The following is a 26654-nucleotide window of genomic DNA, read 5'->3' on the forward strand; positions in this document are numbered from 1 at the left end:
TACCGCGCACGTTTGCAGCACAGGACCAAAGTTTAGAATAGTGGGCGCCGGTGGGTTCGTGAATGGGACGTCACGTGGTTAGAGCGGGGGCACCGCAGCTGCGCAGGACTCTGATTCTGGGGAAGCTGAGGCGGGCGTTACCGGTATACTTGTTGAATTAATCCACGCCAAAAGACAAATAAACAAAAACGTAGAAAGAAACACGACTTCAACGTAGCTTTAAAGGAGCCTGTCGAAGCAATTCGCGCGCAAAAAAAACGGAGAAACCAAAATGAAGAGAGAGACGCAAATACAATGTAGCTGCAAAAGGTCTGATAAGTATGACCATGCTTTCGCCTTCAAAGCACGCAATTGTTTTATTTTAAATTGCTCGTTTGTTTAGGTATTTTATTGTTTTTTCATTGTTTTTGTTTTTATTCCCATTTCCCATGAGCTCGAAAATATAGGGAATGGGGAGCGCGGCCCCTCGTGCCCCCGTTCTCCCTGTGTACGGCAGTGGGTCAAGGGACGCACCTAGTGAGCGCTTGGACACACACAAGTGGTGGTGGCCCAAACATTGCATTCTGGGCAGTTAGAATTGACAAAAAACCTCGCCGAAAGCATGTGTAATAAACGATTTCTCGGGAACTTAAGTCTGCTTACGTGTTTTGAAGGCGAAAACCTAGTGATTATCGACACTTCTTCAGTGCTACGTCATGTTTGATTCTCTTTCTTCGCTTCAGTTTCATCCTGTTTTGACAAGGATTGCTCTTGACAGGCTAACTGGTCGCAATTCACGCGCCAGCTGGCCGCAGGTGGAGCTGTCCCCCACGTGCATTTGTTCTTCACCTTCCGCAACGTGCACCTTTCACGGTACTCGCGTCAGGATAATTATTGCTTTATTTATGACAGGTTTTCGGATTGGCGCTCTTGCTCTTTAAACCCGGGTTCAAATGCGGTGAAAAGATGAATGTGTTTTATATATTTATTTTCCCTTTCGGCGGCGGCCATTACGGTAGCATTCCTGATGACGAACAACGAGGACGACTACATTCCCTTTTCGTGTTTGATGAGGCACCTAAGGATTTTGCCTTAAAAATAAGCGATGGTCTACTATAGCTTCCATTTTCCAGGAGTCGTTGATCCCTTCCGCCGCCACTAGAGAGGTGTGGAGCTTTGGAAATGGCAGCGGAGCTGATCGCTTTCAGCGCCCACGTTCCGAGTGCAGAGTGAAGGACAAAGGCAGGCCGAGTTTTTCAAAGCTTTTTACTCAACAGCTGGATTCATAATAGGCCCATGACCACTCTAGAATGCATGTTACTCGTACATACTTTGAAAACACTGCGGAGGAAAAGGGGCTGTTAAATTTTGTCCACCAAGGTTTCAACGTGCAAGGATCACCATATACACAACCAACTCGTAAACTTGAGAAATGCACACGCGGTATGCGGTTTTGGGACGATATGTAAAGGGCGTAAGCACGCATATCGCAAACATGTCTACAAAGGCAGGAGGGGAGCAATCGATAACATATGTGTGATAACTCTTAATGGTCAAGGAAGGTACAAAGACGTTGACAGAGAGGATAGCTGCTATGTATACTGCCAACATAATCGTGTTTTCTCGTGAGTAACATCAGCCGGGCAACAGAGATAATAGTTATTTGTATGTACGAAAAGGGACAAAAACTAACGTGCGATGGCATGGCGCTTTTTTCCCTCATGCGGCTGCGACCACAGCTATGTACACCGAGACTATCGGACAGGCAGAGGTGTTGAGAGAGAGAAAGAGAGTGAAAGCGAGCGGTTAGCTATGCAAAGTTCTCTCAACGGCACTTGAGACACTCGGCCATCGGTTGCTTCATGGCAAGAATATGAGACAGGTCGAAAGACAAAGCTACAGATAGCAAGAGTGGTGACCGGTGAGAAGAAAGTTGACCCGAAAGACATCGCTCTAGACAGGTTCAAGTGCTTTAGGGTCTCAACCTGGACCGCTCTCGTTAAAAAAACGCGTATGCGAGCTTAAACAAAAGCAATAAAAAAACTTACCGTTTTGTAAAACCACAATGTTGCTCTGAATAAACCGCCAGTTGTAGATTTGCTCCTTGCGGTACACTTGATCTCAGAAGCATACTCCTCCTGAGAAAGAAATGTACGCTCCAATACGCAACTCCGTCTCAACAGAAACGGCGGGAGATGGAGGCTATTTATCGATAGAAGAGGCGAGAAAAAAAAACAAGAACTTTAACTGGAGGGTCGTGTTATTTTGTTCTTTGTGAGAGTATGCAAATGTAAATTTAATGTCTCGCGTTATATTTTTAAATAGACTACACAGAGCCCTAATTCAATGTCATGGTAGCTTCTGCGAACCAATACTACAGCTTTGTTGGAATTTCTGCTCGTTGGGACGATGCGCTGTCGAGCGGTGCTATTCAGTCATTTTTTTCCATAAAATCGCCTATACACTTCTATGTTTTTTATAACTGCTATATATAGAAATGAACTTACCGTAAGACACATTTATTCTCTTACGGCCCTTTTTGTGCCTGAGAACTTGCGTAGCAACGGTTCTGCCCTTGAAAGTACGTAAACGCCCTGTTCAGCTGTTGTCAAGAAATAAATGCGCAAAGAAAGTAGTGTAACGATAGAATGGCCATCCTTGGAACAATAAGCAAGGCTCCCGCTGGTCCTGTGCCCACTGTCGCGTCATTCTAGAGTTTCACCTAGATATAGACTTCCGTACAAGCTTGATATTTCATAAATATGCGTACAGTTTCAGTGAGCGTAGTCGGCGGCAGCAAAAACAAGGTGGAGGGAATGGAAAAGAAATATTTTAAAGTAAAAATCACTGCTTTCTTGCTCATTATTAGCATGCGAAAATGCTGCATTCCAAAATAATTTAGCTGTTATATTTACCACGAATAACAGAGGGGTATTATCAATTTTGTAAATGGTATTTTTGTGTCATTGGAGTTTAGAGGTAAGTCTTCGGGCGATGTCTTTGGGGTGTACAGTTGTGAAGGTAAAGAAACAAGAAAGTCATGCGGTTACCCCCTCCCTAGCCCACGCGAATCACAGATGGCAGAACCACACGACTGGTAGCCTCTAGATGCGACATGGTATAGACACGAGGTTTTGTTAGCTGCTAAACTGCGGAAGCAGTTAAAAATATAGCGGTGGCAAGGCGTCAGATAGCGGTACAGCAGCAACAACAAAGAAACTGGCCTCGCCTTCCCGTAGAAGGACACGTTGCATGATTTCCAGTTCCGGGGGCACAACACCGGCATCACATGCTGGGGAATATACATGTTCCGTGGGGGCCACTACGAAGAGTTCTTTGAGCAGAGGGTAGGTGGCGCTCGCTCGCTCCTCTAAACTTATTTTGTTATTCTTTTTATCGCTCATTCTTCATTCGCCTCGACGTATTTGCACGCCTTAACTCCGTTCTGTGTTCTAGCATCTTCCGGTGTAGTCAGCCTGCCATCCCCTTCCTTCACTGTTCCTCCAGTCGACCTCGGTTCTTGAATAGCGCGCACACACACACAAACGATGTATGAAGCAGCGAGCTTGCGGGGGAAGGATGCTGGCATGCGTGTGTCTCAAGTTTCTTGCAGAGGGCGATGACGCTGGTGGCAACGTCCTAAGTGCAAGCGCTTGTTGATTGGCTGCGGTATCGTCATGGTGAGTTGTTTTCTTGTAAACGAGACATGCATAAAGACATGCACCAACCACCAGGCAAAGGTATTCTGCTGGAATGGTTGGGATGTGTCTTGAACGAAGCAGACGTGGTTTACAGCGGGCCCAGTTTGCTTTTCTTGGTTTGCTCCAAGGCTGGGTAGCTTGCTACAATTAGACTCGAAAGGGGACTAGGAATACCCAGTACAGAAAGGCCATGAAATTCTTTCCATTGCAAAACGAATGAAAAGGAAAAAATACTAGCAGTGAGAGGCCAAGCAACAACAGAGACACAATTTCTCCAAACCATCTACTTGTGTTCTTTAAAGCACCGTAGCTACAACACTGAACAAATTGCGCGAGCCTTTGTTTAAGGCGAATTTTGCAACGTTCATGTAAATTGTCACTTGCAGATAATACGCCCAAAGAGCGTTCCCGGAAACCGCTTCAATTTATCGAATATGCTTAACGAGGAAAGCAAAAGTAACCTGCGAGCAATCTTTCCAGAATTCGTGCTTTGAGTGCAATAGAAAATGTTTACGCTCGGCTGACGCACGAAGGCACAAAAAGAAAAAAAATCAGCGGCTTTTAGCACGACAGATGATACATCAATGCCCCTTTATTGTGTTTTAGCCGTGTCTTGTAGACACAATCCATTTTATACTTCCTCGTGAAGAAAACTGCACACCGATTTTTGAAAACAACCTTGCTAGAAGGAGTGGAAGCTGACAAGCGTAGAGACTGAACACAAGCAAAATGCCTTGTGACCTTAAATAATTTCCCCCAAGAAAGAGCAAAGAAAACCTTCGCTTGCTCTTTTTGGCGCGTCTTTTTGAGGTTTCATTTTGCGTACGTACTACGTTCGCTGCAAGACCTCGCCTACTTTCACTGAGGTCCTACATAAGCTCTTACAAATTTGTAGGCAATATTGATATCGTTAAATGTGAGGCAGAGCAAGAAAGATCGTTAGAAGCAATATATCTGTAACGTAAATTCTGGCCAGCGTAAGGGAGGTTTGTTGGCGACTCGTACAATAAAACCACTCGAATGGGAGGACGCGGACACGAAATAAGGGCGCAACAATAATACTAGCGAATAGCCTTCAAGATATGTGATAATGATAAGTTTAGAAACCTCATTCAATAGGTATGATAACAAAATTAAGATGTATTCTATTCACCACCCGCAACGAGCCCAGCGAGTCATCATTGAACAGCAGGTGAAAAAACTGTCAAAATTGCTTCATGTAATAAGCAAGGAATGTACGGAGCTATGGTCACTTTTTAAGTAAACCTGAAAATAATTCGTTCACATGGTTTAGGAAAAGTTGATTTCCCGGGTGCTAGCAGACGCGGATCACTCATATGTGCAGTGGGATATACAGTGCGTACACTATTCACACTTGAGGGCAACATTGACATCGGTTTTGTAGTCATCACAGCTGTACAGAGACGAGCTTAGATATGATGCAGAAAAGGTATGAGCTCAACTGGATGTCTGAGTGACGGGGCAATAAGAAATGAACATTCAAAACCTCTATCATCCCGCAAAAAGCGGGCGCCTTAGTTAACATCGCATCAGATTTAAAATATATTTTCGACGTAAAGGTAAACTCCAACATAAAAATCGACAGAAAAAAGCCATCTATCGATAGACACTTGGCGCCTGAACCCAATGAAGCAACTTTCCCCAAATTTTATCATGCTGATATACGAAACCGTGCCTGTCTAGATATAGGGCTCTTTACCCTTTTCTGTGTCGAGGCTTGGCGTCCGCAGCTTGGTTTGAACAGGGGAAATGTCGGTAAATACTGATTCATTTACTCGCATAAGCTTGGATTGGTTACGCCTAAGCTGGTAAAGATTTTTGCTGGACACTGGCGGTCCTAAGGAAAAATGCCGTCCATTCAGGCCTGAAGTTTCTTACCTTCTTGTTCTGTAAATAACTATAGTTAAACACACCACGTATTGCGCATTGACATTGTATACCTTTTACAGAATCTGTATGCCACGAATGATCCTTTGAGGCAGAATCACGGCCTTTATAGGCAGCAGTTTTCCCTGAATAATTTCTGAATGATTTAATTATTGTTAACAAAGAATCTCTTTTACAGGCTGAATTGCTATGTGAGTCTTCATTCATACATTGCGTAACTCAACAAGAAAACTCATATTTCAGAATTCAATCACATCTTGATATTGTAACAAGGCAAAAACAATAAAAGGAAAATTCGCCCCCTTCCTCAAAATATTCTTTGTTGCCCTGTGATGTGCTGTTCCGAGAGTCACTTCAGAGGGATTTTCGTAGAAGTAAAAGAGCAAAAGAAAAAGAAAAGCTTGTGTATGTACATATACAAAGAACAGTAGCACGTGCAAGAAGCTGCCCTCGTACATTCGCCAAGCTCGTCGCGCAGCGCAGGAGGTGTCATAGATGCCTGTGTGGCACACCGAACTGGCCGGTGTTGTCGCAAGGAGTTGATATGCATTTTGAAGTTCCTGGTTTCAACGCGCGCACATTGGGCGGCGTAGAGAGAGCACCGGGCACAAACGCACACAAGGAAGGGGGCACGCCGTGGTGACCGCGCTGTTGACGAGGGCCACAGCGACCAGAGGGAAAGAGAAGGCGCTTGAAACACACAACAGAAACCACCCAGACACGCATTCAAAGTCCTTCGGGGCGCACTTTAGATCTACGCGCTTTCCTACGAAACCCTCCGTTCACGCTTGTGGTCCAGCCACCACAGCGTATGTCACAAGAAGGTTTGAAGACTCTTTTAATACACTAGACGTCGTGTTGCAAACTGGCGACACCAAGTGAAGGAACAAATCAATCGATCGTCCCCTTGTTGCGACCTCTTGAATAACAGTTAAGCTAGAATAACCCCGTCATTCCAACTAGATGTCCTTTTCCCATGAACGACGCATATGCGCATCTGCTTTCTTTAAGCCGTTGAGGCCAGCCGCATTGCCACATGCGTTGCGGTGACACTGCCACATGTGTGAACGGACGGTGCATGTGTAACGGTACTTCAGAACGCATGGCTAAGCAGCACAACACATGTTTACAGTACAAAAGGGGATGTACACAGCCGAGTACACTGGCCAACGACACAGGGGCCAGAAACAGATCGTATCGTACATGAAGTGCTCTGTACCCGAAGGTGTGCATGCGACACCGGTTGTCAACTTGATATGGGCTGAACCGATAATCTCACAACGGTCACAAGGGCAGCTGATGGTACGTTCTTCAACATACAGGGAAACACATTGCGTATTGGCACTCATCACAAGCGTTTTTTTTTTACTGGGATTAGCTGTAGGAGCAGCAGGAAATTGTAGGAATATACTCAAGAAACAAGAACACGTACAGGATGCGTTTTCAGAGAAGCAAAAAGTAGCAGGAAGAAATATTTCGCTTGCTAACAATTGAGATATGTCACCGTATTCAGAGTTTGGTATGACAAACCTTATTAAGAAAAAAAAACATGTTTGCGAGAAATTCGAGGAACTCCAGATAACCTAACAAATGTGGTCGTATAGACTTGGCAGCATATTTCAGATCATCCATTTGGACGAACATTGGTTCCTTGCTTAACACCGGACCACTAACGAGTGTGAAATTTTCGGTTGCAGCAAGACTTGTGAAACAAAGCTAAAATAATATTGCTGCAAGCACGAGAAACGATACAAGCAAGTACCAGAAAACGACAATCTCAGATGATGCCGTTACGGAGACATAGGGTGTCCCAAAGAAGGATTCGGCTCTGAAAGTCGGTGCATAGATAATGTGCTGAACAAGCAAAATAAAAAACGATATGACAGCGGCGCAGATTTCACAAAATTTGTGGGAAGATAAGGAGAGAAAAAAAGTATAGTACGTGAAGGCAGAATTTGAACGTTTCGTGTCTGTTAGGTTTAAAATAAATGTTTTCTAACATGCTTGTTTTTCGTGCCAGCGCTCTCGCCCTACGGATACAATGAACAGTACAACTGCAACGAACCTTCTGTGTTGATGTAAATTGATATGCTGTAAATGATATGGCACCAGTGATAAAGATTGCGTCGTGATGTATCATGCCCGTGCAATTAACTAGCCAGAGAATTGGTCATTCGTGTGGGAATACGCCATTATGTGTTCTAACATAGTCGCAGGGCGTTCTCGAAAAGAAGCCTTGTTTGGTGATTTGTTGTCAGATTATGCTTAAGCTCTACTAAAATATCCCTGTGATTTGCATATATGTAGGCTGTTGGGGTATGCGTGCAGCTATATAACGTACAACACCCTCGAGAAAATAAGACATTCCCGGGATATTTAATGCAAAGCCACGCATCACGTTTACCTTTGTGTGGAGAAGCCAGGAAAATTAAAAAAAAATGTCCCCTATTTCAGGCAGACACATTTTTAAGGTTGCTGAACGCATTGCCCGGTTATCGTTCATGTGACTTCTTAAATCCTAAAATAAATATAAATACATCAGAATATTTTTGTGACGTAGTGCGTCACCAGCTATCTTTTCTTACATTTAAAAGCCAAAATCAGTTATTCAATGTATTGAAATTTGCATTCAGACAGCACGCAGTAGAAAAAAAAAAAACATTACGCTGACATGATAGCAGATCTGAAAATCAACTGCTCCAGATGGAGGCAAATGGAGAAGTCAATGAAAAATGTGTATAAAGTAGACGTTGAGGCTGGTGAACTTAAAAGAATGGGAACATACAATGTAAGGAGGCAAGAAGTACGAGACGCTAATGCTGTCTTGAAAAGCTTAAGATGTATTAGATTTTCATAACATGGCATCAAATTACCTGGTAACATTGAACAGTAACACTGATAAGGAGCACGTAACATATACAGATTTCCAACAAGCAGCCTCGTGTCAACATGGGTAAAATACCTACACGTGTACATAGATCTTTACTATATCCTAACTTTCATTTAATCGCAAGCGCATATCAACAGGGTGTTCAACAACATATATTGTACATAACAACCTTGTGCGTACATGTACACACAAGTGACGAATGTGTTTACTCTGCTAGTCTTTTCTTTCTCCTATGGCTGCTTCAGTTGCGTGGCGCGATGGGGGAACTTGTATTAACAGCGGGAAACGATCGTGCTGCACGGCTGGCGATACAAGGAACCCTGTGCTCCGTCCGCAACCGCAGGCGGACCTAACAGCATCAACATCTTCCTTTATAGGCCAAGTAGCCTTAGCAATGAATAATTTGAATTAATAACATATTGTTATCTCGTTATCCTTGAGCAAGAGCCTAAGAGGGTAGTGGTTTGCTTTCCTTACGATGCTGCTTCGAGTGTATCGAAACTATGCCTTTTTTTTCAATGGGTTCAAAACATCTGCAAAAATCTAATTCCGCATTTTAGAAACTCTCAGCACGTAGCGTTCGACTTTGCGTTTCTACGTTGTTCGTATTTTGGCAGCCAGTTCACGGGGGAGTCCTGCAGCACAAACATTTCACACATCAAAGGAGCAGTTACATTTTCACAGTTGCGGATAAAGACAAGACAATAACAGCAGTTATACGGGATGAGTTTGGATGAGAAAGCAGAGAGAAACGCACCGAGTCCCCGAAGACAAAAAAGAGAGCTATCTTAGCGTGTCTAGATTGTCAGAAAAACGTGCAATAGCGCGAGAATATCCTCAATGGACAACAAATAATGTGATATTAGAAACAAATTTTCACTGTGGTTGAGCTTACCAGGATAAAAAGCCGACACCTACATTCGACAGGAATTATGGATTTCAGATGACTGCGAGTGTCGGGTCTTAAAAAAATGACAAACATTCATGGTGGCACAACAGTCCAACTTCAGCAACAGGAGTTTGAAAGAAACTTTTTTTGGTCACGTGACATTGTTACTTTGTCAATCTGTGAACACTGCCTACCGCGACCTCTGAAGGTTAAGCAAAAAACTTGTATCCACAGAAGTGCGCGATGCATAAGATAACAACGCGAAATCCTATCTTCCAATGCCCGCGTACGAAAACGGCGGAAAACAAGGTATTTCTGTTTTAAGTCTACTGCATAGTTAAAAGGTTATTTTAAGCACTCGAAAAAGTACTTACAGGGGGCTTGGCAAAAGTTAAGAAAATAACAAAGCGTACGAGATAAAAACGCCGATTAGAAACGCTGTCATCTATGTAGCATGTTTAAAAGCCTCCAAATGGTAAGCATAGCCTAGACTTTATTGTGCTGAAGTTGGCTGCCAAAAATAAATCAGGCGGAATTACAGGAGCGTGTTTCGTTCGTTACTGAATAAAGGCGTAAGGGCAGACTTAATTACATACAGCCAGTTTTCAAATTATGTAATAGGGAAGGAGGGGAGCAGTGGATAGTATTTTATGAAGACGCGAGGTACTCGGTCGAGCCCTTTAAATGAACGGTATGTGGAAATGGCTTATTATTGGCATGCAATTTGTATCAGCGGGCGGCCGAGGTTTTATGCCTGGGGTTGATCATCATGCGTCACGCCTGGCGCAGCGCTCTTGCCCCGTGCAATAAAGGACAGCGTGCTCACTTGTCAGGGAACGAATTGATCGCACGCACATTCTAAGTACTACTAACGCGCTTGCATAGACCTTGACAGTGGCTGCGCACTTGAAGGGAATCTTAGCAGGTGTGCTCATCTTTTATTCAGTGAACGTGGACGTGAGGACACGCATAAGCGCGGCAGCGGTATATTGACTGTGAAACAACGCAGTCACAGAGGGCAACCACGCAGGGGGGAGACGAGTACGGCCGAGTTACACCATGTCACACACTCTCAACACTCAGGAATGACCGACGCCATCATTTCTTACGTACAACTAGAAGTGTTTGATTACTTTTATTTTTTAATACTATACTCTTGCTCTGAGTTGCGTGATATAGGAATGGCCTACTTCCTTGTTTACAAGCAAATCAGCCTCGCTTATAATTTGGAAGGTCATCGGCCGTACAACCAAAAGGACAACAACAAAATGCGGTGCAGTGGGCAATGCGTTGCCTTCGTGTATTTGGGTATGTCGTTAGGATCAGATTTTAGCACTTGTAGGGTAACAATGCAGGTACGAGATGTATGGCGCACAGACTGCCAACATCTACAGAAAATGCTTGCGCAAGTTCGATGATCGTCAAACCTGTAGCTTATAGTTTAAACTTAGCGTCGTCGTTGCATTGTAGACCCCACATCATCTTACCCCTCCAAGGGCGTTCACACGTCTTATCTTGATGGTTTATCCGCAAAACACCTCAGTTAATGCAGATAAATCACACGCCAGCGATATATTATGTAAAAATTTGATACGTGCTCACATGGGGTGTAGCTTGCTAGTATAAAGATGATTTAGTTACCGGAAGAAGCAACGAAGCTAGTTCACAAGAGTACAGCACGTTCCTCTGTTCAATTTTTCATCTTCCTGAAGCTCTAAGCAATGAATCCAAAGTGAAATGGACGACATACTGTAAAAAGCTAAGTTTGAGTTGTCTATCAGTTGTCAATAAGAAGCCAGCTGGAACCAATTACTGCCTACGCAGTCAACCATTTTGACGAGGCGTATAATTACGAAGAGTAGTTGAAGTTTACAGAGGTTATCGTTTAACAAGCAATAGTTGTTGCTTTAGCAGAAACTCGTGCTACACAGTCATACATGCACCCGACGAGGGCAGCAAACGTTCGCGCCTCGTACTTACACTGACAATGCACAAAACGGCAGTCATCGAAGCACTCGCGATAGGAAAGACACAAAAGCGAACACTCACGCCAATACATGCCAAAAGCGCGGCACGGCCTTTGAGGGCTTCGGCTTCGAACCACTCCCATGTGCCGAGGACAGCGAGTATAAGCTGGACAGCGCTGAGCTCTTCACATACGCAGCTGTTGGAGTGCTTGAAGGTGGGTGCACGACCAAACGGACGACAAAGGAAACGAAAGGTGCACAAGTGACGAGGCTTCCACGTTGTAGACTGGAGTGGCCCCGAGAGCGAACACGACGAATAGTTCACAAGTTGTATTGCTGGCTGCGAACGGTAACGGAGGAGACTTATTCTTGACAAAGCTATTTTCTGTGGAAAGACAAGTGAGAGGATTTACCTGCCCTGTTGTCACTAACGTGCAATGAAAATGCTGAATACACCCAAAGAGAACACTTTACAGTATTGCCTCCGCCGAGAAGGGCGTGCGCTCTTTGCCGCAGGTTGCGAGCTAAAGAGACAAAACAACTTTCGAAAGCATTTTGCAGTGTTGGCTACCAATGAAGTAAAACGGGACCCCACTCCGCATGGGAAAAACTCCTACCCAGGGCCCTCTTGCAGTACTGTAACTGAAATTTTACCTTTCACGGTCAGCCCGGTCCATCACTCGTGGATGTTCCACGACAGAATTTTGCACTAAGAAGACATTAAGGCTATCCCATCAAGGCTCCCTTAAGCACCAGTATCGGTGTCCGCTTTTCATAGGTGATGCGAGTATCCAGTCTAAAGGTACGGCTTCACCAACCAGATGCCTTTTTCTTCAATGAATGCAATGTGACTACCAGGGCGTGCAGTACCAATAACGTTCTTACGATTACAAAATACAAACACGATAGTAATTTTTCGAAATGAACTTGAGTGCTGAACACTTGTGGGGCCGAGCTAGGGCAGAATAAAACTACAAGAGACCACAAAGCCTGAAGGGCGGAATGAAGAGATGATCTGAACTATGCAGCTAATCTTTCGCACTGTACCAACTAGCGCAAATCCTAGAATTATTGCCCAGAACATCTCTGTCAAAACTAATAGCACAAGCTCTTTTAACTGTTCACTAATCATGTCCAACACGTTTGCTTTTAATATTTGTTATTTCAGCAAGAACCTGTAGGCTTTTCTTTTTTCGCCGATGTGTACACTTCAGCAACCAGCAGGTTTTGGCGCATTAGGTTTGCTATTTGAAGTCAAATTTCAAGTGTAGATTTTATTTTATAGGGGCAGCATTGGCTCACAGAAACAGAAACAGCCCGTGCAACATTTCGCGCACACTGCCATAATTTGTATAAAATTTACCCGGAGTTCGACAGCGTGTTGTATTCTGAAAACTCAGGTGATGTATCGCTAAATATGCAGAACAACATATGGCTAAATTTGCCGAAACAAAATCAAGCAACACTTTCAGTGCCATAACTGGGGCATGTTTTCTAGCGCACAAAAGACGAGAACTTTGAGAAGAATACGGACGGGAGAAACGCTAGCGTTTGTCCCGTCCATATTCTTCCAAGTTCCCGTCTTTCCTGTGCTAGAAAACGCCCGAGTTAACCCAGTACCAACCTGCCCAACTTCCCGCCCTAATTTCGACACTATAAATAGCTTCCGCGCTCCGATATCAATGTACTGAACGAGCGTCCAAATTCCAAACAATACTACTTCAGACAAGCATATCTGGGCCTTTCTCTAATATTTTATGTTGAAATATGTGAACATGTTTATTTTAAACAAATTCTAAACGACCGGGCACTCTACCAATCACGCTTTGGAAGCAACGAACCACATTTTGCAACCATTCACAGCAACCGTATTCAGTATCTTCCGCAGAGTAATTCGAATCGGGTGGCGCTGCACAATTTAAAGATACTATTGCAAAGAGATACAAAGACTTTAACGTTTTCTCAAACTTTTAGGTCGGGTACAGCGCACCAAACAACGGCCGGTATCTCGAAAAGGAACAAAAACTTTGTCGTAACCCACAGAGAGCGAAAAAAACGTCTTTAATCAAAACAGCATGGGGCTAGAGCTTAACAACGTGCTCCGCACTTTCGTTATACGGCCATTCAAAATATTTGCACAGCTTTTGAAAGCAGCCTTTGTAATTTGCCCTCCCTTGGTGCCCGCGTTGTTTGCTGCGCTGTCTCTTGTTATAGGCTGATATCGACTGATTCACTTTCCCGTGTGCTTTATTTGCAACTTAGCCAAACTAGCTAAAAACTGCGCACGGGTTTTCATTTGCCGCGCTGAAAACTGCCCATGGTGTGGTGAGGTTCCCTTCGGAGTCTCAATTAGAGCCCTGAGAAATACTCCTCATTTTTCGCCCCGTAGCACACACGCCTTAAAAGCTATTTTTTGAAAGCAAACGCGAGACTCGGAATTTTCTTTGCGCCTGTGAAGTTCCCGGCTCATTCGGCGAGTCGCACAGCTGGCAAATTAACGAGGACCAGCGCGGTGGACCGAAGGTTCGTTTCGGCCACGCTCCTTCGTCCCGGCCCGTCAGTGCTCACGCCTGAGTGGCGTTGCTGACGGCCGGCGAAGGGATTCGGGGCTGCGGCAGGAGCCGCCTCGAGGTGCGAGGCGAAGGCGACCTCGATGCCGCCGGCGACCTGGGTGGCGAAGACCTCAGCGACGGGGAGCGCGAGGACGCCGACCTCGAGGAAGCCGGGGACCTCGGTGACAGAGACCGCGGTGATAGTGGAGACCGCGGCGACAAGGACCTCGGCGAGAGCGGAGACCTCGGCGAGTGGTGCGTCGTCGGTGATGCGGCCCTGGGCGGCACTGGGAGGTGCTGGGTGGGAGGCAGGGACAGAGCAGGACGTGCGGGGAGGAGAGAGAAGAGAGGGCGGAGCGCAGATAGATCGGCATCGAGAGTTTTTGTTTTGTCTTTCTTCGCAATCTCGACGGCTCGGGATGCTGTCGTGTGTCCCCTTGTCTGCGTGCTCTTGCGAACCCTGGCCTGGGCGCGGCGGCCCGCGACTTCACGACGCGAGCTATTTTCCGGAAAACAGCTGCGACTGGGAGAGCGGGAGGAGAGGAAGAGAGAGAAAAGAAAGAGAGAGAGAGCCAGCTGCGGCGCGTCTACTCCAGCAACGAATCGGTGCGCATCGGTGAGGGGCAGAGGGCTGCGCCGGCTACTGCGCGGATATTTTGCCATACAGGGACAACATCGATGCAGGCGAGGGACGGGGGGCAAGCTTTTGTCTGCTGATTCCAAGAAGCGCCCTCGTTTCTTTTCTGTCCTGTGGGCCCAATCGCGGCCACGTTCACTAGAATTGTTAGCTGCTGAGCACGTGTGCTTTCTGTAGGGAAGAAGCGTCAGGGGCCTGCAAAACTGCCAAAGAGAGAATGTAGCGATTGCTGTAGGCCTGCCTAATTTTTACTACGTCAAATGTTTTCACTGGTACCAACAATTAGAAAAATAACTATTTAAAAACCCTGCTTGCCTATTGGTCTGCTAATCTGATCGCCCTCGTCGTCGTATTTTAGGGAACGTAGTTGCAGCTACACTGACATGAGCTACAGAGCGCATAGGCGGAAAATATGATCGGTACGACAGTCAGAATTTCAAAAGCACGTGCCAGAACTTCCAGCTACTCCCTGCTTTATTCATCAGCACGCCTTGTCACCAAACGGTTTTTCTTTAGGCAATTCAAAGACAAATTAATTCAATGTTAAACGGCAAGAATGTTATTGGATTAGAAAAAAATTTCAGGGCTTATCGTGAAAAAGTCGGCATATTTATGAGTAGAGCTTTACATAATCCGAACATGTAAAGGTGTTGGCCACTGACACATGTTCAACATTTGTTTTAGGAAGGTATACTGCGTTTGTGCCTGGCTATTTTTGCGCCATGATAGCACTCTTTTATCCTGATGTTACGCCGGGAGATGCGCAGAAAGCTAGTAAATTAGGCATAACGAGCCCTTGCACTGTGCTAGGTCTTGTAAAAGCTTTTCCTTGCTTAAATATAAATGAATCAAGGTGACATGTCTAATCATCGTAGGCTGAATAGGCAGCCGTAATAATTCGTTTTGTAGGCATCCTGGCTTCGTACAGGAAGCAAACTGTGCTACTGCATGATGTTAAATCATCTTTCCGGAATGAGCTAAGGTTGTAAAATATTTAATTTCTTCGATAATTTTCTATGTAGAAGAAAAAGTATGTGGATAGTAATAACTCACCTTGAGCGTGAGTTCGAAAAATGTAAAATTTTGTGAATGAAACACTTCCTAAAGAAAAATTTGTGATAAAGAATGATGCAAAAGTTTTTGTGTACTGAAGAAAAAAATGTAAAAACTTCTCTCTCTTCATGTACACTCTAAAAATCTCCAGTATCCTAACAGCAGAGAAAAATGTTTGGCACAGCGGCCTATTATAGTGAAGAATTGTTGAACCAAAAAAGTTTCAAATAGAAAACGTTTCTCTATAAAAGAGATAAATTACAAGCAGCTTACGGCTTGCGTGCAAAAGAAACTTAACAACACAAAACAAATATGTTTTTTTTTAGATTCTGAGGCATGATATCGTTTTGAATGAGCTGTCAAGCTTACCAGACGGTATAACATGCTAAATTATTTAAGGTGAAATTATGATCACCCTAACAATGTGTCAGCAAGCAGATATTGTCAAAAAGTAACAAAAAGCAATAAGGAATTTTTGTTGGCAAGAAATGTCAAAATATAAGAATATGTCTGGAAATTTTGTCTCACGTTTCTAATGGCGCTTTTTAGAGTGTAGCGTGCTTAACGAACTCCAGAGCAAGAAAACACAAGACAGCACACAACGAGCAAGATTACTGCATCTACGCACAGCCACTCTGCATTCAGCCAAGAATTGGAGCGCCACCTTTCTCCACGCAGACCAAGCAACCACACGCTTTTATTATTTTATTAGTGTCGGATCTCGGCACCATGTTGGTATCCACACGGGGTTTCACTTGTACGCTGTGAATGCAAACACAAGACTGTGGAGAGCACCGGGACGTAGGTGTCGCAGTATGGTGGGAAATGCGGAGAACAGAACCTCCTATTCCTGTCCATACACTTGCCGAAGTATTGCATTTTTCTCTCAAGAAAATACGACAGCGTTTTTTTACATTTCTACAAATTAGCGTGAGATGGGAGGGCATTCGTAGGCGTAGCCAGCGAAAGGGCAGTCTAGCGGATGCTGGGGAAGGTTACATAACAGAAAATACACTAATTCAAGTTTCATAGTGACTTTATTAATATGTCCCTTTAAGCGACGTCGTTAATACAGAGCCCCATCCCGAGAAGCCACTCGTGTATCGATCAAGTGTCTCCTTTGTTTCGAATACGGGGGTCACGAGCCAAAAAAAATTTTAATGTGGGGACGAAACTCCGTCTGCCCAGGGGTATTTAGGCAAATTACTAAGAAAATGTTTTGGTACCTTAAACCTTGTCTATTTTGTACGAGGGACAGAAGAAAAACACCAAATCAGCTGTTCGAGTGTTACAACGTTTAAAAGACTAATCCTCGATCCCATGGCACAAATGAATTATTTGCGCATGCTTCACGGTTAAAGCAGTATAACTGAGTGTACTTTCCGAAGAATGCCTCAATAGTGAAAGCTTCCAGGAACGATTTTTTTTTCAAGTTTCGCCAAAGCCGGGAACAACGCAGGGGTCAGCTGTCTTAGTTGATGCTGTGGTACATTCTCAAGGGAGAGCCCAGGTACCTAAGAAGCGCCGTGCTTACCTACTGCGAGCGGTGCTGTACGAAATAAGTGGAAACGTGTGAGCGATTGGCTGTGCGTGGAGACAACGGTGCTCAGTGTTCAGCCACAGACAGCAATGACACCAGCAAGAGCAACAGCGATTCCAGCACGCTTTACTAAGAGAACATTCTCTGCTACGTAGCTCGCGACAATGCCACATAAGCAAGCGCTGAAGCGTGCCGTTATCTAGAAAAGCATTAGGATGCGAGGAACACAGTGTGCCAGACTGAAACATTCATAGAGTGCTGGTGAAAATGAGTTTCAACAAAGAAACGGCCACTTTTTTACAGTTGGCACATGTTTATTAATTTAGAAACCATGCAAACCCCTTCTGTCTGGCGACAAACCCCAGCAATAAAAATAACGCTCGCAGCACTAACAGGTACAACTGTAGAAAATAAGGTAATCTCATGACGTTTTAAGAGTCGTGAGATTACTTTTTTTTACAGCCGTACCTGTTAGTGCTGCGAGTGTACCTGGTATTACTATATTGTAACCGGTCCGTGCGGTTACAATACGGCTGTTGCATTTTCATATCATATGCAAGTTTCTTAAACATTTTGGGTGTTATTAGATTTTTATACCCGGGCTACATGACAACTATTCCAAATTATTGACTGTTTGAGAAGGTCCTATATTTCTAAACCATACTTTGAGCACCAGTAGCAGAGAGGAGGACAAAATGGTCACGAAAAATAGCCTCAAATACCGTTTGAAGGGAAACTTCGCAGCCTTCGTTAAAAACAAAACTGAAAAAGGAGTGGCCTAGCAATCCTCAGCCGTCTTATCAACCACGCCAGGGTACTTACGAGTAGAACTCGAGGTAATTTTTACGGGCTTTGTCTTCCTCTCACACTGCTCAGGCCAGTACGTCATACGCAAACGTCAAAGCTCTGTGCGAAGACCAAGATCACTGGATGCGGAAACGAACAGGCATCTCTTTGTTGCCAAATAAAAGAATGCTGAGAGACAGCATTATAAGTTCTCAGATCTTATGCACCTTAATGGACAAAGTGGCTTATATTTTTCATAAATTGGCGCATAATACTTGAAATGTTAGCAGTGAAGTGCAGTTATGCAAGAGAAACCCTCAGAAGTGGGCCTTTCTGCGATTGGTGACAACTGTATTCCTACGTCACAACACCGCTAAACCGAGGTAATGCCAAGGCAGAAATCACCGTCCAATATGGGGGCATTTCGCATATGTTTCATTGGTTCACCACTTATGGTGCCACAAAAATGTAAATGTTTTGAGTGTCACTATGCAAAATTGGGCGTTAAACCTGATTAACACTGCTGAAGATCTCAAGGGAGGATGACTGAAAATAAATGTCCCCAGCAAATTTGGGCGTACAGGGCAGCCACGAAATGACGAACAATTCCAAGCGTGTAAAGTGTATGCGTGGCCAGCATGCAAAGTATGATGCTGAGCATGCAGAGGATGTGGGTTGGGTGCTCCGCGCCACTTGCTTCACAATACCTTTCCACTGAGAGCAAGCACAAATGACACGACTGCAGGTCAGATAAAGCTAACTTTTTCGACCACTTGAATATAGCACTAAACTTTTTTCTAGACTAGCACAAACATTTAATTAGGGTTCGCAATAAAATGCAACATTCGGAACGACAGCTAAAGTGAAAAAAAGGCCGCCATCCTGCCCCTGCGGAAGTGGATGTCCAGCGAAGCTGTTGTAAACCACTACAAATGCTGATGGGGGAGGGTATGAAATAATTCTTGTCGTCTCGGCGGGCTTGTCGCTCGCGCTCGGCCTCTTTGGCGGCAAATGCTGGGTCGTGCATAGCCTGATGTATGCCCTCTGCGTCTTGGGCAACAGCTGCTCTATTTAGTGGCACTAGTCCTGCCTTGCCTTCACACGTAATCTGGAAACATATTTACAGAAATACATGGTGCTAGGGGGGGAGGGGCCCCAATATTCGCAAGCGCCTTATCATCTATAATGCGGTTTTGATTCTTGTTTTCTAGTTTTTTTTTTTGACGAATATTGAGCTATATGCTGCATGCCTGATTAGCCCGACGCATGCGCTCGGCGTATTAGGCGAGAACTGCTGAATCCTGCCTGGGGTTTTGTTTACGACACGAAATTTTGCTACCAACTAGAGGCTAACAGCTTCGCTGTAAAATAGGCGAAATACTTCTCCTGGCACCAGACGTGCAGGTTCATCACTTTTTTTTAGATCATAGCTTGCACTTTCAAAAATCTCCACAGGTGGGCTGCACCACAGCAGTCCAGAACGACCAATCATGGTGACCAAATGTCCAAATTTGGCGAATTACAAGGCATAGCACGCGACTGGAGCAAAATATAGTATCTGCGCTGTGACAATAGCGCGAGGTGTGCATCCGTGCCGTTTTCAGAGCGCGGGTACTATATTTTGCTCCAGTGGCATGCTGGGCCTCGTCCTTCTCCAAATTTGGACATTTGGTCACCATGATTGGTCGTTCTGGACTGCTGTAGTGCAGCCCACCTGCGGAGATTTTTGAGAGAATGTAAAGTTCTTGTTAGATACATTTCCAACCGCAGTGATTTTAGCACAACCGCGTGGTGGCAAGCAGGTGGTGAAATGCAAGTGTCGCGGTGCACCTGTGAGGCGGGAGCTGTGCCAAAAGCTGGGTACATGAAGACTGTGCCGAGGCGAGGGTAGGAGGGGAGAGGAGGGGTTGACACGCAAGAGGCGTCGTGGAGGGGGAAGAAGAGGCTACGTACAACCCCAGAGCCAATTTGCTGCAGGAAACTGGATGCCTGATTGGCGGCGTTGGGCAGTCCTGCAGCGCCGCAGACAGCAGCCGCGGAGTACCGCCTTACGTTGGCTCTGCTCGAGCTGAAGAAGTCCACGCCCAGGTTGGGGCTCGCCTGCGAAACAAGGTCACGCCATTTGTCCTCATGGGCCACCGCGCTTTTAAACCGCAAGATTGCAGCAAGAAGTACACCAGTTGTAGTAGCGTGGAGAAAGATTATGGCTATATATACTTCGCCTTCAGACTCACTGCTAGAAAGGCACGTAGATTTGCGGCCGTGTGACTAGTTTTTTATGAGACATTGTCATCGAGGCTGGTTGTTTATTGTTTTGCTTTGTCTGATGCAGGCTCATGGCTTCTCTGGGTGAGCGTTCCTTGTAGGAGGTTCAGGAATGGGCTATCCGGTTTCCCAATTGAACTGAGGTCCAAACCCTCAAGGACGAATGTAAAAATGGCGGCACACAGCTATGTTTCCTGATTTTTAGGAAATACTCTGCGTATATATAAATTGAAAAACAAAACAAAAGACAAACTGCCTAGATGACCAAATGGCAGTAAAACCTACTTACACGATAGAAAATCTACGCGCCTTGCTAAAGTGAGTCTGAAGGCGAAGTATATATAGGCATAGCCTTTCTAGAGTGCTACAAGTAGTGACACGACTCATTCATGTCAACATTCCTTTGCCCACAGGTAGACCAAGGAAGTTTAAGGAAGAACAAAAGTACATCCAAGAAAATTACAGCACACTTTTAATGAAACATTTTCGTCGTCTTGGTTGTTGTGAAGGTGCATAAACGACCCGAATAAAGAAACGGCGTTGAAGAGGGGCGAGAGAAAAGCATAACGCAAAATCTTAGAGAATATATTGGTTAATCTGTAAAAAAATGCGGAGGCCCATTTTCCAACTCTCTCGCGAACTTGAGGCTTGGGCCAATGCCTCGCTCCTATTTTACAGGTCATCAACAGTGCCTTTTTTGGACGCCAGTCGCCCACGCTACCAACAATGTTTTGCGTTCTAACTGTCTCAGTGACCACGTTTGCTCATTGTGGCAGCGGCATGGGTTGCCTGTCGCTCCCTTTGTCTTGCACCAGTGGCGACATTTCGCCGCCATCACTCCCATTTCATTCTGTTCAGTCTCCCACTCAGCCCTGCACTCGTGTCACACTCCATTTTACAACGTGTACAAGAGGTGTCGGGACGTGTAGAGAGTCCGCACCACGGGCTTTAACCCACCGTCTCGTATTGACTGCCCCTTCTACTCGAGGCCTCCGTCATATAGAACCTTTTATCAGAGCTAGAGTTTACACAGGGTATGGCAAAAGAACACGATCCTTCGACGTACCTTTTTACATTAATAAATTTCAGAGCGATTCTACAGCAGCTTCAGTTAGTAAACTGAAATAAAAAACGTGTAAATGTTTGGGTGCAATCAAATATAGAGTAGTGTGTATTGTCACTCTGTATTGTTAGTTCAGCGGTTGTGTATTGCATTGTCTATTTTTGTGTGTGTGTGTGTGTGTGTGTGTGTGTGTGTGTGGGCTCTCTTTTCGGGTGGCATTCATGAAAATCATGTTATTACAGTTGTCCACTTCTCCCTTATGCTTCGTGGTTTTTACGTCGTTATGTATGTGCTTTACAGGTCTTATGTTCGTGTGCACATTCCATGCACAGTTTTGTTATTCAGTTGCACTGTCAGTTACTTTCTTTCTATTGTTATAAGCTGATTGTGTGATTGATGTTTGTGTGATCAACTGGGCTACCTCGTCCACATTCAAGCTCCTTCAAATGCTTCTGCGGGAATGTATAGAAAATATATTCTGTCGAAAGCAAAATAAACTCAGACTTTAAACTTCCACGCGCCCTCTCCGGAATGGACATCCCTGTCTCCACACGTGATCTGTCGTTTCCTGTTCTTCCTCACTGTGTGTCTGCTGCAGATCAATGATGCAATTCTTGGGGTCACATGCCTTATGGGTACATGCTCACGAAGTAAAACAAATATGAAAGAATCAGGAGCCTGTCCTCAAACAAACCTGTGAGCAGTTCCTGCTTTCTTCGCTTCGAAATTCATTGTAAAAAATTACTCATAGCTATCCCTTCCTTTCCGCTTTCGTAAGGCGCCACAAACGTCGGGCTTGATAACGTTGTATGCTAGCAAGTGCAACAATTTTCTTCATTTCAACGCATGCCCTCCAAGGTCCTTCCTTTTTGCGGATCGTGGAGCTTGTGTAAACTAAGTCGGCTTATTTGTTTTCGGGTTTCGTGTCCTACTAAATAAAATAATTCGCATTTCCAACAGCAATTTCAAGCTCGAACCTTTCCTACTGCTTTAGAACTGTTGCAGTGGACTGCGGAGTATTTGTAAAGCCGCTACGCTGATCTATCGATGTAAAGCATCTGCGTTCTCTCCTTTAGTTTCTAGTCGTCGAAATGGCGGCGCTGCTGGCTAGTGCAGCCTAGAGTTCCTGTATATCGCTTAGAGCAAGAGTTGCGCGTTTGATTGCCACAAGCCGCGGGTTCCAGTTCGACAGGAAAGCCCGCTTTCACTGCTGCGCACAAGGCCCCGTATTCAGTCAGTTCTGCTCCACTCAGTATAAGCGGTTGCGGAAGCGACGGCCGCGGCGGCCGCTAAGTTGAGAAGCAGCCGACTATCGTGCGCGTTTTTTCCGCGCTGCTCCTCGCCACTCTTCCTCGCCGCTGCCCCTGGCGCGGCGGCCCGGTGGCAAGTCCTACATGCGAAACAGGTGGCTTTCCCGCACGACCTGGAACTCAAGATGGCGGATGGACGCGCAACTCTGCTACCCTGGGGGAGCTATATACAGTAACTCCAGTGCAGCCTGCAGCCAGTGGGGAGCTCTCCCTCGAGGCCGGCGTACCATCTTGGGCGAAGTGAAGAATCCCGAAAAACGCGAGTCCTGCGTCCCGACACTGGAATGCCTGCGAACGGGGAGGCCCCCCGGGGTGTAGCTGACGGTGCCCTCGGGCGAACAGGGGGCCACCAGGATCCTCGGGGGCTGGATCGTGTTGTCCGAGTGCCTCCGCCCTGGGAGCGTCGCCTGCACGCGCAGCAGGTTCGAGTCTGGCGACGACGAAGCTGCGGGACAGGAGCAGATACGCAGGTCAGCGTCGTCTCTCTCCCTCTGCCCCGTCAAGCGGCTTGCCTGAACTGCAGGTCCTACGGACGACGTCGTCCATGCTGATGGACGTCCGCCGGGACTCGAGGCGAAGCGAGGGTGGGCGGTGCGGGTATCCGGTGGGCTGCTCCATGTTGTAGTTCATCTGCACGGGCAGCCTGCGACCACGAAGGTCCCGCGAAGCAGCCGTAGCTCAGCGGACAATACAGCTTCACCAGAACTCTGACTGCACAGTGAATTACTGCGTGGCTGTCACTGGCACTCTACAATGCTTTAACTGCTGCCCCGCTTCGCGAGGGTCCTCATACGGTGGCGGCATGTAAGATCTAACATTGATTGGGGCCTCTCTGCTACCCTATCGTTAGGAGGTTACCTCGTCCAACGGGAACATCAGGAACGACATGTAGGTATTTATGTTGTTCCTCCGTTACTTGTTTTAAACAACAGCTGAAAACCATAAAATGTCGATCTGTTTGCTACTTACGATGCCCGATAGGGGCGATGGAAATTGGTGAATTTGGAGAAATGCGGACACAATTCTAGTCAATTGTGAGGAGAGAGAGAGAGAACTCCTTAATGTGGGCTGGAGAGGGAGATTCACCACTGTGTCCCACGTGCGCTGTGCGCGAGACTACCGAGCACTTGTGTATCTGCCCGCGAATTGCCGCTGCGCAAGCAACCGCGGCTAGCTGCCTGTCTCGCGTACGACGTGGAGCAAGGCTTCAGTTTTTTCACTTTCTTGGGCCCTGGGCCAACAACAGTGACTCATCTTTAGGGACAACAATTCTTCTGCGTTTTTTTGCGGGACTCTGAACTAGACAAAACTTTGTAATTCTTGCATTGTGCGCATGGCTACATCGGTACGCGTTTGCGTCGTCATGTACGCTTTTTCTGAGGAGAACCTACGTCTATACTTTGTGACCACCTCCAGTGTAGCATAACAGCGATCTCCCTGTCAAAGCATACAAGGAGCTGTGGATTACACATCGGTCACAGGACGCGTTTCCCAATTGGTTAGGCAAAGAGAAACAAGGAAGCATTTAAGTATCTAACACCGGCCTTGTTTTATTTCTGTGTGTTAAGCGACGCGAGAATAGCAAAATACTTACAGATTTCTGCAAACTCTCGCGAAATATTTTAGAAGCCTTACAGTAATACGTGCTGTAGTGAAAGCATCTGCAAATTTTTTTTTGTTGGATGAAACTATCTGGAGCCAGCCTCAGTTGTGGCACAGCAGCCAGCTTCGCGCATGAGTCAACCTGTTAGCCTCAATAATACAAAATGAAGTGAAAGTTTAGGCATCCAGCACGAATGTTGATACTGAATGGAATCATGACTTGGAATTTTCAATTATAGTTTAGTGAGGTATCCGTAACCCCCAGCAACCTAACACAGAACCCAAACGCGACTCATTGCTGCTGTGAAAACCATCTTGGCTTCTTCCTGCTTGCACATACAATAAAAGACCTAGGCGAACATAGTTTGAAAACGCTGTTGACAATGATGCCTGCATGATGGCAACTACAATTCACACTTTTGAACATCATACCTGGATATTTTTCTTTCTTTCGCGTATGACCCATCAGCACTCTATCGCTCAGAAAAAAATGCTACTAGTTGAACGCAAACGCTGTCAGAAATGCACATCGAAGCAAGCTTTATGTTCACAGTCAAACTAAGCTAAGCCGGAAGCAACACGATGCAAAGTAAGCACCCGCTTATAGCGCCGCTTGAAGCTGTATAGCACGTGCAAGATAGAATCATCGCAAAGCACGGCATTTCTCGTGTGTGCTCTTTTTCCGCCAAGCTAGCGACAAAATGCAAACAGGTCTAAGATGGCCATGCTAGATGCAACTAGCGAGAGTAAGCTCACTGCGTTATTTTCTGCCGAACGTTTGTAATTAAGCCCGTTATGGAAGAAAGATGACCTTGAGTACGACATTACGATTAACAATTATAGGTATGTTAGTCACTCCCCTTTACATTTTATCAGGTGCGTTGCAACAAATGCCAGTAGATATGCCGCTTAATTCCAAGTGTGCAAGTGCAGTTTTCAACTTATATTATCAGAACAGTTCACAGAAGCAGTGCTTTCTGCGCTGCAGAAATTTTTGCTCACCCGCTAAGTTCGCTTGTAACAAACTATGCTCGAGTAGTCGCTGGCTTTTGAAAAATAAACAGAGAGAGCGCAGCTTCAACAATATCCTAATTTTGTAAGACCAGAGCAGCACATTGTCAGAATACCAGAAAACTGACACCGTGAAGCCCTTCCAGAAAAGCCTCGTGAAACTCTGTTGAGATCTCTAAAAAAAAGAGAGTTTGCGAGACTTCTTTTTTGGTCCCAGCATCTTGGGAAATTACTGTCGTTGACCTTCCTACAGTTCGCTGGGGTTTCTCTACGCATACGGAGTTTCTTTTGAAATCCGTTTTGATGGAATCAGCCTTGATACATTTTCTCGGGCTTTGTATCCTGTTAACACTGCATTTGTTTCAGATGCATGACGTGCCGGCCTTGTGGCGTTTTTAAATACCACGTAAATCTTTTAAGAAAACACTCGAAAGAGCGCAGGTGGGCAGTCATTGCAGTTCAGTTTCTTACCACATCGAGGTTCGTGCATCTCCTATGTAGGGAGTGCTCGGTTGGGACATGCTGTGGGTGATAGTGTGAAGGAGGCTATGTATGTTCCGTAAGGCCTCCATGCCTCCATCTAGTGCGTGCTCTCTCTACTCCTTAAAGCGCTTCAATTGAAACAAGGCCTAATTTTTTTAGCTATTTTCGTGTAATATTAAAAATATAGGTGGACGAGAACACATGCCTTTATTTGTTTTGTAGAAACTAATAAATCGGTAGCATCCTTGCCCTGGTGCTGTTGTAGCTACACACCTTATGTGATAATGTTATGATATTTTCATTCTCAATATAAATACATGTTTTTGTCAGACTTGGCAGCAGAAACAAACGTCGGTTGCTGAAAACCATCTCAGGTAACTACGATCTATCATCGAGCAGTGTGGGGGAACCGGCATTTTTTCAGACTGGCAAAATGCTCCGGAGTGCGTGAGGGTCATGCGGGTGTAAGGTTAAGCAATCTTGGACACATCGTGAAATCGTTTTATTGCAGAACCTTGAATTTCTAGGTCTCCTAATACCAGGAAAGCTACCTTGCAAGATTTCGAGAAAATTATAATGCAAATGCGATCCCTGATTAGCGTAAAGCACGACTTTGCTTAGTTTTTTCTCCTAAGAACAATTTCCCCACGCTTTCTACTTCAGCATAACTGCAAAGTCTCATGTTTGAGAGTCTAGTTCTTGAAAACCGTATCATACGACGACTCAGACCATTGCTTCGCATAATTTAGAAAACTCGCTTAGTTGCATATTTCCCCATAATTTATTTTCAAAGGGTGCAGCAAATTATTCCGGATAATAAAAACTGTCAGTGTTTGACTTCCATCCCCTGTAACCCGTGTTGTAACAATGTGTTTAGCTTTTTTGTTTCACAGAGAAAGTTTTGGGATGCAATGCAGTAGAAAAATACACGTTTCTCCATTTTATGCTTCCTCGTACTTTCTGTGTAATAAGCCTGGCGTTCAAATAAATGTGAACTCTTGCGGAGTATCCATATTTC

At 45.3% G+C, this 26654-nt stretch overlaps 1 protein-coding gene across 1 annotated transcript in view; it reads right to left on the reverse strand.

Moving 5' to 3' along the window:
• Positions 1 to 1229: 1229 nt before the first annotated feature.
• Bma (SCY1-like protein bma) overlaps positions 1230 to 26654 on the reverse strand; it is a 158593-nt gene continuing 133168 nt past the window's right edge. Inside the window, exons 17-20 of the mRNA XM_077691753.1 lie at positions 23053 to 23183; positions 22768 to 22985; positions 19856 to 20002; positions 1230 to 14183 (exon numbers count right to left, since the gene is read on the reverse strand). Coding sequence (XP_077547879.1) covers positions 13899 to 14183; positions 19856 to 20002; positions 22768 to 22985; positions 23053 to 23183 — 781 coding nt within the window. The 3' untranslated portion in view covers positions 1230 to 13898. The remainder of the gene's footprint in view (positions 14184 to 19855; positions 20003 to 22767; positions 22986 to 23052; positions 23184 to 26654) is intronic.

This window comes from Haemaphysalis longicornis, unplaced genomic scaffold (genome assembly GCF_048455015.1).
Source record: "Haemaphysalis longicornis isolate Haplotype H1 unplaced genomic scaffold, Haemaphysalis longicornis Haplotype H1 scaffold_10, whole genome shotgun sequence".
Taxonomy (NCBI): Eukaryota; Metazoa; Arthropoda; class Arachnida; order Ixodida; family Ixodidae; genus Haemaphysalis; species Haemaphysalis longicornis.